This window comes from Aethalodelphis obliquidens, unplaced genomic scaffold (assembly GCF_003676395.1).
Source record: "Aethalodelphis obliquidens isolate GAN/ISIS:26980383/991018 unplaced genomic scaffold, ASM367639v1 scaffold32, whole genome shotgun sequence".
Taxonomy (NCBI): domain Eukaryota; kingdom Metazoa; phylum Chordata; class Mammalia; order Artiodactyla; family Delphinidae; genus Aethalodelphis; species Aethalodelphis obliquidens.
The window spans coordinates 14,389,177-14,404,293 of NW_020837976.1; the positions used below are offsets into that span (position 1 = coordinate 14,389,177).

The 15,117-nt window shown below is 39.3% G+C and overlaps 1 protein-coding gene across 4 annotated transcripts in view; it reads right to left on the minus strand.

Annotated features, from left to right (window-relative positions):
- Window positions 1–15,117, minus strand: part of TPGS2 (tubulin polyglutamylase complex subunit 2) — a 54,990-nt gene that overhangs the window by 6,622 nt on the left and 33,251 nt on the right. For all 4 annotated transcript variants that reach the window (XM_027127790.1, XM_027127791.1, XM_027127792.1 and 1 more), the window contains exons 3-4: window positions 8,385–8,472; window positions 6,149–6,277 (exon numbers count right to left, since the gene is read on the minus strand). In XM_027127790.1, the coding sequence (XP_026983591.1) occupies window positions 6,149–6,277; window positions 8,385–8,472 (217 nt within the window). The remainder of the gene's footprint in view (window positions 1–6,148; window positions 6,278–8,384; window positions 8,473–15,117) is intronic.

Here is a 15,117-nt window from a genome sequence, read left to right on the forward strand (position 1 = left end):
GTTTTTTCCTATCTTCCATGTCTGTACTAAGTTTTTGGACATACAGAATATAGTAATGACTTTTAAAGTCTGTATCTGCTAATTCTAAACTGTATCTCAATTCTGGATTGGTTTCAATTAATTTTTCTCCTCATTATGGTCATTTTTTTCCTGCTTTTTTGCATACCTGGTAATCTTTGATTGGATGCCAGAAATTGTTAATTTTGCATTGTTGAGTGCTTGCTATTTTTATATTTCTATAAATATTGTTGAACTTTGTTCTGTGACACAGTTAAATTACTTGAAAACAGATACTTTCAGGTCTTGTGCTTAGTATTTGACAGGCAGAACCCAAGGCAGCATTTAACCTAGGGCTAATTTTTTCCCCATTACTGAGGCAGGACCCTTCTGAGTACTCTACCTAATTCTATGTAAGCCATGAGGTGTTTCAACCTGGAAGGTAGGAACGGACACTATTCCTGGTTCAGTGTGAGTACCAGGCATTGTTCCCTCTAATCTTCTTGGGTGCTTTTGTCCCTGGCCTTGGGTAGTATCTTCACATGTGTGTGCTTATCAGTTCTTTCCTGAATACTTGAGGACACTCTGCAGATCTCTGCAGTTCTCTCTCTATGCAGCTCATATCCTCTCTGTTACTCAGTCCTATGAACTCTGCCTGTCTTCATCCAGCTGGGCTCTTAGTTATGTCTTCTCAACAGGTACAACAGGTTCTCCTTGGGTTCCCTTCTCTATGCTGTCGACTGGAAACTTTCAGATAATAAGCTAGGGTTCACCTCATTTGCTTCCCATCATTCAGAGCTCATCATTCTTCCCTGTCTGATGGTCAGTATCTTGACAACATCCATTGTTTTATATATTTTGTCTGTTTTTGGTTTTTTTGTTGTTCCAGGTGGGAAGATAAATCTGGCCTCTACTATTCCATCTTGGATGAAATAAGAAGTCCAGACTGTAGGCTCCCACCAAGTTTTAGCAGCCTTGACTGATGCTGACTGGGGTCTGCCCTCAGGTGAAAAGTTATAAAAATAGGAAAATCATTCAGTGTGGTTCCCTTGTGCCATTTGTAGATGCCACTCCAGTTTCTGCTTATTTTTGGTTACTCTCCAGTCCTTTTAGGTAATTATTTTAAAAGTTTCCCCAGAGTTTAGAGTATTATCTGCACAAGTCCTGATCTGGTAAAAGGTAGTATGCCATATGGCCAGAATCATAAGGTCAAATCTACAATGTCACTGTTATTAGTTCTTCACTGAATTTTTAGTTTGGTTTTATCTCCATGTGCACATTAGCACACTGTCCTACAGTCTGTGCCTAATAATTTCACCCTCAGGAATAACAGTGGATATCTTTCTGTTACCTGTTATTTGTGCTGGTTCTTGTTCATGGTGTTGTGTTTCTTCATGTGCCTGGTTCTTTTTAAGTAGGATTATTTTTGAAAAATTATTTATAAAAACAATGAGGTCTAGGATAATGTTTTCTTCCTCTAGGGAAGAATTTTATTTTATATGAGGTTTATACTGAGAAATAATTCACCTACCATACCATTCACTTAAAGTGTACAATTTAATGGTTTTTAGTATATTTAGAGCTGTGCAACCATAAACAGTCAATTTTAGTACATTTCTCTGGAGTGAATTTCTGTTTTTTTCTGCCAGGCCCCTGGGGAGATTAGTAATCTGGAATCAAATTAGTCCAATTTTGGGATTTAACATTTTCTGGGATGCACAGGTGACTTATACTTGGGCTTCGGTCCATGTGAACAGTGGTTATTTCTGGTTCATTCTATCTCCTAGAGTATATAGCTCCTCATGGTGCTAACCAAAAGGGTAGGGTAGTTTTTATGGGTGCCATCTTTTGTAGGTTCTAGACTCCATTTTATTCTTCTAGTCTCACATATGGGTCAAATTCTCAGCTTTTGAGTAGCCTCATTGCCTCTTTTGAAAATGACAACGTATCCTAGGCAAAAGCAACCCTAAACATTGAGCCTCTTCCCTGGATTTCTGTCTTCTTCTGGATGTTGATCTGGTGCTATCTCATCATCTTATTAGCTCTTATTTGATGATTTTTATATGTTCCCTGACTTTTCAGTTGTCTTCAGCAGGAAGACTGCTCTGAATTACCTATCTGCCATTACCAGGAGGCCTCTTCATCAGTTTAAGTATGCTTCTGAAAATAACATATAGATGAGCTTTGCTTTTTATATCAATCTGATAGTTTCTGCTTTTCAAAAGGGAAATTCAATCCCAGCACACTTAACATAATGATTTATCTGTTTTATTTTATTCCTCTTAATGTTTTGTTGCTTATTTTATAATGTTGTTTCTTTTCCCTTTTTCTTATTTTTACTCATGTGATTCAACATTCCTTTATTAGGTTAGAGATTCTAAAGTAATTTTTTATTCCTTTAATGGTTATCTTCCTTTTTTTTTTTTTTTTGCTGTACGCGGGCCTCTCACTGCTGTGGCCTCTGCCGTTGCGGAGCACAGGCTCCATACACACAGGCTCAGCGGCCATGGCTCACGGGCCCAGCCGCTCCGCGGCATGTGGGATCCTCCCGGACCAGGGCATGAACCCGCGTCCCTGCATTGGCAGGCGGACCCTCAACCACTGCGCCACCAGGGAAGCCCTATCTTCCTTTTTTTATGTATTTGCATGACTGGATCCATATGATTCTACCCTTACTTGAAAACAATATGCCACTGTTTCTCTAACCAAATGTGGTATGCAGAATTCTAAGATGGCCTCCAAGATTCATGCTTGTGTGTATACACACCTGTACAACTTCCTCCCCTGAGTGTGGTCAGGACCTATAATATGATGGAGTAGTCATTCCCTTGATTAGGTAACATTATGAGACTCTGTTGTAGCAGACTGGAGAGAAATATTCCTGCTGGCTGAGAAGCAAGTGGCCATATTGTGAGAGGGTCTTGTGGCTAGAATCTGAGGGCAGCCTAAACGAGCCAAGAGTGAGCCCTGGCCAACAGGCAACAAGAAAACAAGGACTTAGTCCCACAACTGCAAGAAACTGAATAAGGTCAACCACCAGTGAGCTTGGAAGAGGCCCCTATGCCTTAGATGAGATCACAGCACCAGCTGACACCTTGTTTCTAGCCTGATAAGATCCTAAGCAGAAGACTCTACTAATCTGTAGCTGAATTTTTGACTCATGAAAACTGTTAGATAATAAATTTGTAGTGTTTCAAGCCATTAAATTTTTGGTAATCTGTTATACATGAATAGAAAACCAAGACACTCTGTTTCCCCCAACAAGGCATACTATTTCTTTCCTAGAGTAGGATGACGGCTTCCACTTTCTACTTCCTTTCCTCTTTGTCCTACATTTTCTTTTAAAAGGACTCTCTGGAACATTCCTTGTATCAGTTGCTAGGGCTACTGTAGCAAAGTACCACAAACTGAATGGCTTGAATAGCAGAAATTTGTTATCTCACGCTTCTGGAGGCCACAGATCCAAGGTCAAGGTTGGTTCCTTTTGAGGGCTGTGGAGAAGAATCTGTTCTATGCCTCTCCCCTAGCTCCTGGTGGTTTGCTTGCAACTTTTAGCTTTCCTTGGTATGTAGAAGTACCACCCCATCTCTGTCTTCATCTTCACATGGCTTTCTTTTATATCTGTATCTCCAAATTTCCCCTTTTAAAAGGTTGTCAGTCATATTGGATTAGGGCTCCACCCAACTCCAGTATGACCTCACCTTACCTACTTACTTCTATAATGTCCCTATTTCCAAATAAGGTCACAGTCTGAGGGAGTGAGGTTAGGACTTCAATATATGAATATTTCCAGGGGGAAATATGTCCCCTTTTTTCCAAGAGTTCTTATGTAAAAGTTGTATACATTCCTGGATATTAAGATTTAATTAAGTCTTTCTCTTTCATAGGAGGTTCACTAATCTCTTGTTTCCTTTCCTCTTTATATATCTGCATCTTGAGATCTCCATTCCGTTTCATCTGTCTTTTGGTTGGAGTATTTATGTTCTTAAAGTTTTACACATCCTTTAATATTCTTCTAATAACCTGAGAGGTATGTTTCATCTGTATATATAGGACTCTTGATTTTCACTTTTTCTCTCAGTAACCCGTTTATGTTTTTTTACTGCCTTCTAGTTTCCACTGTTGCAGGTGAGAAGTCTGATGTCAGTCTGATTACTCTCTCTTCACAAGTAATTTTTTTGCCTAGAAGCTTGTGATTTTTTTCTGCATCATGTAATGCCTAGGTGTCTGTTTTCTCCTGAATTCAATTTGAGTCTAGGAGAGCCCTTTCTATCTGCAGATTGAATAAAAGTTTTTGTTTATTACTGTTTATTTATTATTCCCTTTCCAGCTTTTTTTCTCTTTTTGAGCATCTATAATTCCAATGGAAGGTCACCTGGATGTATTTTCTATTTCTCTCACCCTCCACCTTTTCACTCATTTCTCCTTTTAAAATTTATTTATCTGTCCTTTTAGATATTTCTTGCACTTGCTTTTTCAGGCTACTAACTCAGGTCTCAATATTTATACTTGTCTTCAATTCATCTAGTCAGTTGTTTAATCAAGAATTTTTACTTTTTTTCTATAAGAAGTCTTTGTGCTGTCTTAAATGCCCTTAAGTGTTCTTGTTTTTATTTAGGTTTTCATCTGTGTCCTCTAGCAGTGTTATTTCTCTGGTTGTGTATTCTGATATTGCTTCCTGATTGTCCTCTTTCTAACTGCTGAGTCCCCTGAGAAAAGTCAGCATTTTTCTACTTAAGTTAATGAAACTTAGGTCTAATTGTTGGACTATCCTAAAAAGCATGAACTCAGAAGGTGCCAGAAGCCCACGTGGTTTTTATCCCCATCAGTATGTAGGACAGTGTGGTCTCTACCCCTACCTGTCCTTTGCTGAGGTCCCTTGAAATCCTATCATCTAGTCTACCTTTATCTACTAGCTTCAAAAGCAGGGTACACCCATTCTACTTATTTAACAACTCCTTTGCCTTTTAGGGGTTAGAGAGCTCCAGTATACACATATGAAGCAAATGTGACCTTTTCCCCATCCTTGAGGATTCCACACATTTCTAAGTGATAAACTCTTCCCAGGGCCCAACACTTTCCAGGCTCAGCTCTTGGACTCCTCCTCCTATTGTGCAGCTGCTTGTCCAGTTGAAGGAGAAAGCCTTGCATCAGTTCTCTCTGTCAGAATTTCAATGCACTCCAAGGCATTAGTATTGGAGACACTAGTTGCCTACTGAATATTCATTCTCCCTTTTTAAAACTCCAGTTCTGTTTGATGAGGCAATACTACACAGCTAAAAATACTTATCTCCTCAAATTCACTTGCACTATGGGTAACCTTTTTGACTCTATTCTGGCGAATGGTTATTGGGAGAGGCTTCTGGAAAAACTATTATTTTTCTGACAAAAAGGAAACTATTCTGCCAAGAGACAGTTATTTTGCCCTTTACTCTTCTTTTTCCTGCCTGGAACATAGACTTGAAGCTTGGAGGTAGAGCCCACATTCTTCAAACATGAGGATGAAAACCAAACAAACACAAAGGCTGGTGCGCCAGGAATCCAGAGGGAGACTTTATCATTGAGTTTCTCAAGCAGCTACACCAGCCTAGTTCCAGATTTCTTATTATGAGAAAAATAAACTATTTAAACATTGTAATGGGGGTCTGTTATACGCAGCCAAACACAGTTCTGACTGAAGTCCTCACTTATACATAGTTGATCATAGCTTTAGCAGCCATTTGAATTATAAGCCATTTCAATCAGAAGTGGCAAAGAGCCTGAAGGGAGGAAGGGAGCTGCATTTAGACTGTCACTGTCCCTGAAACCTCTCAATACTGAAATGTGGAGTGAAGTTTAATCTGTAACATTCATTCACTTACCAGGTATTCATTAACTGCCTACTATGTGCCAGGGACTGAAGTGGGTGCTGGAAACAAAGATCCCAACCCTGGCATTTTCTTCATGAAAACTTCCTTTTTTGATACAGGCTGTTTTTTTTTTGTTTTTTTTTTTTAACCTTACTCCCATGGTTCAGAGAAGCCATAAATGGGAAGGGTTGGGTTTAGGGGAACATGTAACAATGCCACAATTTCTTCCTATTATTTTCAACATTATAAAATGGAAACAAGCAGGCTGATCTCTAACTCAAAGCAGAAGTCCCTCCAGTTACCTTCTTGTGTATCGTCCTCCAGGTCTGCAAGAGTTGGTGCGTTAGGAAGTGAGTACAGGGAAGACTGGTTGAGTTGAGTCAGTTTTGAGATGCTGTTAATTGCCATGCTGCCCAATGGAATGGTATGTTCTATGGGAATGTTAACAAAAAGAATTACATGGAGTAATAAGCTAGTTACCATGGTCATCAGAAGGGCTTCTGCTTGACTAACTTAAGCCCAGCTATTATTTGATTCCAGGGTTGAGGAATTGAATGGAAAGTGGAAAGGAGAGAATCAATGCACTACATGCTCCAAAGCACCAGCCTTTTATGCAAAAAAAAAAAAAAAGCAAACAGCTGGGGCCATGAGTGAAGAGTCCCCACTGCATGTGTTAGGGTGGAGCACCAAAGGAAATTTTAAAAGGAGATTCTCAAAAAGAACTGGGAATTCTAGGGTAGGGGCCCTAGTTTGAAGAGCAAAGGACTTAAAAAATGTTTTTGCTCCCGCCATCCCTTGAATGAAGGGTTATACTTTCCAAAGGAGTAACAGCTTTGATTATATAACTGACTGCTTCTACCCTTCTTGTCATAAGCTTTCACTATGGAAACTATCTCCCCCTCTACTTATCATTTTTTCTTACTCAATGGAGCAAACTGTCTTGAAAGGCTTCTTGCTTGGTTCAGTCTTCTGTAATTCAGGTATAAACAAGAAATAGGCAGACTATGTATTTTCCTTATCTATCATACAGAATCCTTATAATATAGGGTGCTGGACATGGGATGGCACATAAAGACTTGGACATATGACTGCTAAAAAACTGGAATAACTTAAGGCAATAAAACAGCTGGTGTACAGACCATGGAATGTCCAAGAAAAGACCACTAAGGAGGTAAACATTGGAAGCTGCCTTTGCTGGCTTTTCTGATAATGATTTTAGCCATCCAGTAAAGAATGGGTACAGCAATGGGGATAAGGATAAGAAGATGGGTTGGGAGGATTACATTAAAAAAAGTATTAATAATGAATAGGGACTCATTCATAAAACCTTCATGAAATGTTTCTTTTCTGATGCAGGCTTCTGAAGGGGCTAGCCTGTCTCCATGATGTGGGCAAGGGAAAACGTGACAGTCACTCTAGCCTCTGTCCACTCTCTCTGTTGCTCCAGACTCCAAAGGCCATGGCCATGAGGGTTTCTGATATTGGTGACAACAATGGTTTCTAGACCATCGGAGGAAATTATTCTAAGCTAAAAGTTCATGTTAAATGCTTAGTAGTAAGCTATGAAATATGCCCCTGGTCAGCTGCGAGAAAAACAGGAAGGTTTGGGGTCACCAAAACAAGGGAACCTAGGAGGTAGCAGCAATGAAGGGGAGGAGTCAGTTCTGCAGATTTGCTGTGTCACAGAAGTGACTGCACTCTTAGTGGCAGCAAGGAGAGGTATAGGCTGATTCCCAAGGACCAAAGTAGATCTGGGGATGTGGTTGCAGTTTGGAGATAATAAAGTCCTCTTGAGGACAGGGCAGTCTCTGTCAGGAATGAGCTGGACTCCAGGGGCTAGATCTGGATTTCCTAGTCTATGGAATGTTACTAGAGTCTTCACCTAAATGTGCAGCACTGACTTTCATGCCTGCATAGTACCTGAATGTCTGACATGTACCAAGGTGTGATTTCCCACATTCACGATAGAAATGTTTATCCTGGATGTATTTAATACCAAGGATGATAGCCTGTGAACTAAGGCGGTTGATGACTCAGGCTGAGGAGATGTGAGGCAGAGAAGGAAAGGCTCTGGTCTGAGGGTCAGAGGTCCAGACCTCGGAGCCCTGAGGTCTCCACCATGCTGGGAATGAAGGAAGGAGCCCCCCACTCTTATGACCACCAGAGGCTGTCACTGCAGCTCATCCTGAGGAGACTGCTCCAAGGTGGAATCCTCAGAGGATTTAAGTTCGAGGTGGCTCAGGATTTTTGTGTAGTGACTAATCTTTCCCTCCACCTCATGCCAACAAGAAGCCTCTAAATTGAGCTTCCAGTTAAGTACTGGGTAGACCCTGGCACGGGGGCTGGGGAGGCAGTGGGTGATGCAATGATGGCATGTGTTAGCTTTGGGAGATAATCACAGCTTCTGGACACTGCACTTTAGAAGAACCCACAAAAACTGTCCAGATTCAGACTCATAAGTTGTAAAGGCCCTCAGAGTTGTCTCATCTAACCTCTCAGCCAGGGAAATGTTCCTCTACAGCAAGGAGGCTGACTCACCATCCAGCTTCACATTCCATGTCATGTGGAAGCCATTGGTCATCAGGTAAAAGTTTTTCAGATCCTCAGGCAGCACACAGTTATTTTTCTAGAACCACAAAGAAGCAGACTGTTAGGTCAGGGCTGGGAAGGAGGGCGTAGGGCTATACCTCAAAGCATCTGGGGATGCTATTTACTGTGTTTCAGATCCCCAAAATAGACAAACTCTGAATAATTACCTATAAAACTCTATTGGAGAGTTCTGGTTTGAGACGGCAACAAAGCAGCCTCCTCCACTCACCTCGTTTCACTGACACACTGAATCTACAGCTACAAATTGAACAACAATCCCTCTGAAAGAAATCCAGAAACTAGCTGAGCGACTCCTACGCATCGAGTGAACAAGAAGACACACTGAAATGGGTATGAGAGGCTGATCACAACCTTGCTATAAAACCCACTCCCAGCAGGGCGACACGCAATGAGGAGGGAACTCACAACTCCTGGATTCTCCCTGAGGAGCAAAGGGCTTGGACCCTACATCTAGCACCCCAACTTTTAAGACTTCCACCTGAGAGATGGGCCTCCATAACATCTAGCTCTGAAAGCCAGTGGGGTTTGGGTCCAAGAGACCCATAAGGCTGTAGTGAACTAAGAGATAGTTCTTAATGGGCTCTCACGGACTTACCATGGACATACCCCCAGGGCCCAGTACAGAGGCAGCAGACTAAAATGCCCAGTCTTTTCATTAAAGAAGCCTATTTGCTTATCTTAAAAGCTTTGGCCTGAGGGGGCAGGCTTTTAATTTAGTACACATCTAGATGCCAACTGTAATCCTCTCCAAAGACCAGGGAGGCTAGTGGGCACCATACCATCTTCATGCTCTCCTTCTGCCTCACTAGCAGGTATCTCCTGGAAAGGAGCTTATACACACGTCTGGCACCCCAGCTTTTGCAGTTACTGCCCAGGGGACATACCTCTTGATTGCCTGGCTCTGCTGGCCAACAAGGCTTATGTTCCTGGGTCCCACAGGACTCTAATAAACAGAGTAGCAGATCTTAAGCTATGCCACCAGGGCACAGGGCAGAGGCAGCAGACTGAAATGCCCAGTATGTAAGTGAAAGAGGCCTATTTATAGATCTTAACTGCAGCCTGAGGGTCAGGCTTATAATTTAACAACATCTAGGGGCCAACTGCAATCCTCTCCAGAGACTGGGGAGGCCAGTGGGTGCCATCTCTGCGCTCTCCCTTTGCCCTGCCCTGGGTCACCAGTGTTTCTATGAATGGAGGTTGTGCAAACAGCTGGTGCTCCAGCTTTTGTGGCTGCTGCTCAGAGGACACATCCCTTGATATCTGGCTCTGGTGAGCAGCACGGCTTGTGTTCGTGGGCTCAACTGCATGGTAGCAAACAAAGAAATAGTTCTTAACTTGCTATCCCCCTAGGGCTCAGTGCAGAGGGAGCAGACAGAATGCCCATCTCTCAGTCTTCCCCTGAAAGAGGTATACGGGCATACTTTAAAAGTTGCTGCCTGAGTGTCCAGCTTCCAATCAGCCTGCATCTAGGTGCTGAGATCCTTCTCTTTGGGACACTGACAGGTCTTGGTATACCCACAACTACTGGGAGCCACTAAGAACAAAGTAGGCTGGACATTGACAAAGGTTTGAGAGACAACCAAGAGCCACGGAAGGGTTGAATAATAAGGTTCATCTCTTACATGAGGCCACTCCTTCAAGACTGGCTATTGTATCTAATGCATAGAAACCAACATAGAGAGTCAAAAAAATGAAGAAAGAGAGGAATATATTCCAAGTGAAAGAATTAGATAAAACCCCAGGAAAAGACCTTAATGAAATTAAGATAAATAATTTTTACCTGATAAAGAGCTCAAATAATGTCATAAAGATGCTCACAGAGGTCAGGGAAACAATACATGAACAAAGTGAGAATTTCAACAAAAAGAAAATATAAGAAAGTACTAAACAGAAACCACAGAGGTGAAGGATACAATAACTGAGCTGAAAAATTCAATAAAGGGGTTCAACAGCAGACTAGATGACGTGAAAGAATCAGGGAACTAGAAGCAGTGTATTGGAATTCATTCAATCAGACCAGCTAAAAGAAAAAAGAATAAGAAAGAGTGAATAGAGTTTAAAGGACTTATGGGACAACATCAAGCAGATCAATATTCACATTTATAGGGGTGTCAGAAGAAGAGAGAGAGAAAGGGGCAGAAAACTTATTTGAAGAAATAATGGATGAAAACTTCCCTAACCTGGGAAAAGAAACAGACTACCTGGAAATAAATCCAGGAATCCCAGAGTTCCAAAAAAGAAGAATCCAAAGAGACATTATAATTAAATTGTCAAAAGTTAAAGGAGAAAATCTTAAAAGGAGCAAGAGAAAAACAACTTGTTATGTACAAGGGAACCCCCATAAGACTATCAGCAAATTTTTAGGTAGAAACTTGGCAGGCCAGAAGAGGGTGGCACAATATATTCAATGTGCTGCAAGAAAAAAAAAACAACCTGCCAACCAGGAATACTCTACCTGGAAAAGCTGTCCTTCAGAATTTAAGGAGAAATAAAATTTTCCAGATAAGCAAAAGTTGAAGGAGCTCATCACCACTAGACCAGCCTTACAACAAATGTTAAAGGGAGTTCCTTAAGGTGAAACAAAAGGGTGCTAATTGGTAACAGGAAAAAATATGAAAATATAAATCTCACTGGCAAAAGTAAATGTATAGTTAAATTCAGAATAATCTAATGTTGTCATGGTGGTGGGTCAATCACTTATAGATATAGCATGAAGATTAAAAGAGTAAAGTAACTATAGTAAAATACACTATATTTTAGTAGTAAAAAAAACTATAACTATCATAATTTGTTAATGGATACACAAGACAAAAAAATGTAAATTGTCACACCTTTTAAAATGTGTGGTGGGAAGAGTAAAAATGTAAAGCTTTAAAATGCATTCAAACAAGCTGTTATCAGCTTAAAATAGACTGTTACATTTAAATATAATCCTCATGGTGATCACAGAGCAAAAACCCATAACAGACACAGAAAAGATAAAGAAAAAGGAGTCTAAGCACAGCATTACCAAAAATCATCAAATCACAAAGGAAGCAAGAGAAGAAGAAAGAAATAGAAGAATTACAAAATAGCTAGAAATCAATGAATAAAATGGCAGTAAGTCCATACTTATCAACAATAACTTTAAATGTAAATGAACTAAATTTTCCAATCAAAAAACAAAGAGTGACTGAATGGATAAGAAAGGACTTATCTAAGGCCAAACTATGTTGTCTACAAGAGATTCACTTCAGATGTAATAACACATAGACTAAAAGTGAAGGGATGGAAAGATATTCCATGTAAATGGAACCAAAGAAAGCTGGGAAAGTTATACAAGACAAAATAGACTTTAAGACAAGACTCTAACAAGAGACAAAGAAGGGCATTATATAATGATAAAGGGGTTAATCCAACAAGATGATATAATATTTATAAATATTTATGTATCCAACACAGATGCACCTAAATATATAAAACAAATATTAGTAGACGTAAAGGGAGAAAAAGACAGCAATACAATGGACCAATGGACTTAAGTGACATGTTAGACCAGATGGACTTAACAGACATTTACAGAACACTCCACCGAAAATCAGCAGAATACACACTCTGCTCAGGTATACATGGAATATTCTCCAGAATAGATCATATGTTAGGCCACAAAATAACTATTAACAAAATTATGAAAACTGAAATCATATCAAGCATCTTTTCTGTGCAAAATGGTATGAAACTAGAATCAGTTATAGTAAGGAAACAAGAAAATTCACAAATATGTGGAGAGTAAACAACATGCTACTGAACAACCAATGGGTCAAAGAAGAACTCAAAAGAGAAATGAAAAAATATCTTGAGACAAATAAAAAATAGAAATACAATATACCAAAACTTACAGAATGCTGCAAAAGCAGTCCTGGAGGGGAATTCATAGCAATAAGTGCCTGTATCAGGAAATAGGCAAGTTCTCAAGTAAACAACCTAACTTTACACTTCAAGGAACAGAGAAAAAAGAACAAACTAGGACCAAAATTAGTACAAGGAGGGCAATAACAAAGATCAGAGCAGAGATAAATGAAATAGAGGCTAAAAAGATAATAGAAAAGATCAATGAAACTAAGAGCTGATATTTAAAAAAATATATAAACAGAGAAACCTTTAGCAAGACTCACCAAGAAAAAAAGAACTGAAAAAAATTAGACATCAAAGAGGAGACATTACAACTGATACCACAGAAAGACAAAGGATTGTGAGATTATGATGAATATGATACACCAAAAAATTGGACAACCTAGAAGAAATACATGAATTCCAAGGAATATACAACCTGTCATGGCTGAATCATGAAGAAATAGAAAATCTGAACAGACCAATTACTAGTAAGGAGATTGAATCAGTTATCAAAACCTCCCAAAAAACAAAATTATAGAAACAGATAGCTTCCCTGGTGAATTCTACCAAATACTAAAGAAGAAATAACACTAAACACCTTTTCAACCTAGTCCAAAACACAGAAAAAAGGAACTCTCCCAAACTCCTTTTATGAGGCCAGCATTACCCTGGTATAATCAGACAAGGACACTCCAAGATAAAAAAATTACAGGCTAATATCCTTGATGAACATAGATACAAAAATTCTCAACAAAATATTACCAAACTGAATTCAACAACACATTAAAAGGATCATATACCATGTGGAAGTTATTCCAGGGATGAATGGATGGTTCAACATCTGCAATAAATCATAACAAAATGAAGGATAAAAACCATATGATCATCTCAATACATGCAGAAAAAGCATTTCACAAAATTCAAAATCCATTCATGATTAAAAAAACCTCTCAACAAGTAGGTATAGAGGGAACATAACTCAACATGATAAAGGCCATATAATTAGCCCATGGGTAACATCATATTGAAGGGTTAAAAGCTGAAAGTGGTTCCTCAAAGATGAGGAAGATAAGGATGCCCACTCTTGCTAATTTTATTCAACACAGTATTGGAAGTCCTAAGCAGAGCAATTAGGCAATAAAGAGAAATAAAAGGCATCGAAATTAGAAAAGAAGTAAAATGATCACTATTTGCAGATGACATGGTATTACATAGAGAAAATCCTAAAGACTCCGCCAAAAAACTTTTAGAACTAATAAACGAATTCAGTAAAGTTGCAGGATACAAAATCAATATAAAAAAACCTATTGCTGGGGCTTCCCTGGTGGCGCAGTGGTTGAGAGTCCACCTGCCGATGAAGGGGACACGGTTCGTGCCCCGGTCCGGGAGGATCCCACATGACGCGGAGCGGCTGGGCCCATGAGCCATGGCCGCTGAGCCCGCGCGTCCGGAGCCTGTGCTCCGCAACGGGAGAGGCCACAACAGTGAGAGGCCCGCGTAACGCAAAAAAAAAAAAAAAAAAAAAAAAACTATTGCTTTTCTAAGAATAACCAACTATCAGAAAGAGAAATTAAGAAAATGATCCCATTTACAATTGCATCAAAAAGAATAAAATACCTAGGAATAAGTTTCACCAAGGAGGTGAAAACTATAAGATATTGATGGGGAAAAAATGAAGAAAATACAAATAAATGGAAAGATATTCCATGTTCATGTTTTGGAAGAATTAATATTGTATGTCCATACTACCCAAAGCAAACTACAGATTCAATACAATCCCTATCAAACTTCCAATGGCATTTTTCTCAGAAACAGAACAATCATAAAATTTGTAGGGAACCACAAAAGACCTCAAATAGCCAAAACAATCTTGAGAAAGAAGAACAAAGCTGGGGGAATCACTCTCCTTGATTTCAAACTGGAGTAGGAAGGGAGAGTAATCAAAACAGTATATTGGCATAAAAACAGACACACAGATCAACAGAACAGAACAGAGACCCAGAAATAAACCCACACATACATGGTCAATTAATTTATGACAAAGGAGTCAAAAATACACAATGGGGAAAGAACAGTCTCTTCAATAAATGGTGTTGGGAAAACTGGACAACCACATGCCAAAGAATGAAACTGGACCACTATCTTACACCATATACAAAAATCAACTCAAAATCGAGTTAAGACTTGAATGTTAGACTTGAAATCATAAAATTTCTAGAAGAAAACATAGGTACAAGCTCCGTGACATTGGTCTTGACAATAATGTTTTGGATTTGACACCAAAAACAAAGGCAACAAAAGCAAAAGTAAACAAGTGGGACTATATCAAACTAAAAACCTTCTGCATAGCAAAGTAAACCATCAACAAAATGAAAAGAGAACCTAGATAACAGGAGAAAATATTCACAATTTTCACTGATTGTGAAAATTCGCTGATAAGAGGTTAATATCCAAAATATATAAAGAACTCATACAACAATAGGAAAAAATGAAACAAGCTGATTAAAAAATGGACAGATTTTTCCAAAGAAGTCATACAAATGGCCAATTGTATGAAATTGGTAAATGAAAAGATGCTCAACATCATTAATCATCAGGGAAATACAAATCAAAACCACAGTGAGATATCACTGCACACCTGTTAGAACGGCTATTATCAAAAGAGACAACAAATTAACAAGTGTTGGTGAGGATGTGGAGAAAAGGGTGCATTCGCTAGTGGAATGTAAATTCGTGCAGCCACTATGGAAAACAGTATGGAGGTTCCTGAAAAATTAAAAATATAACT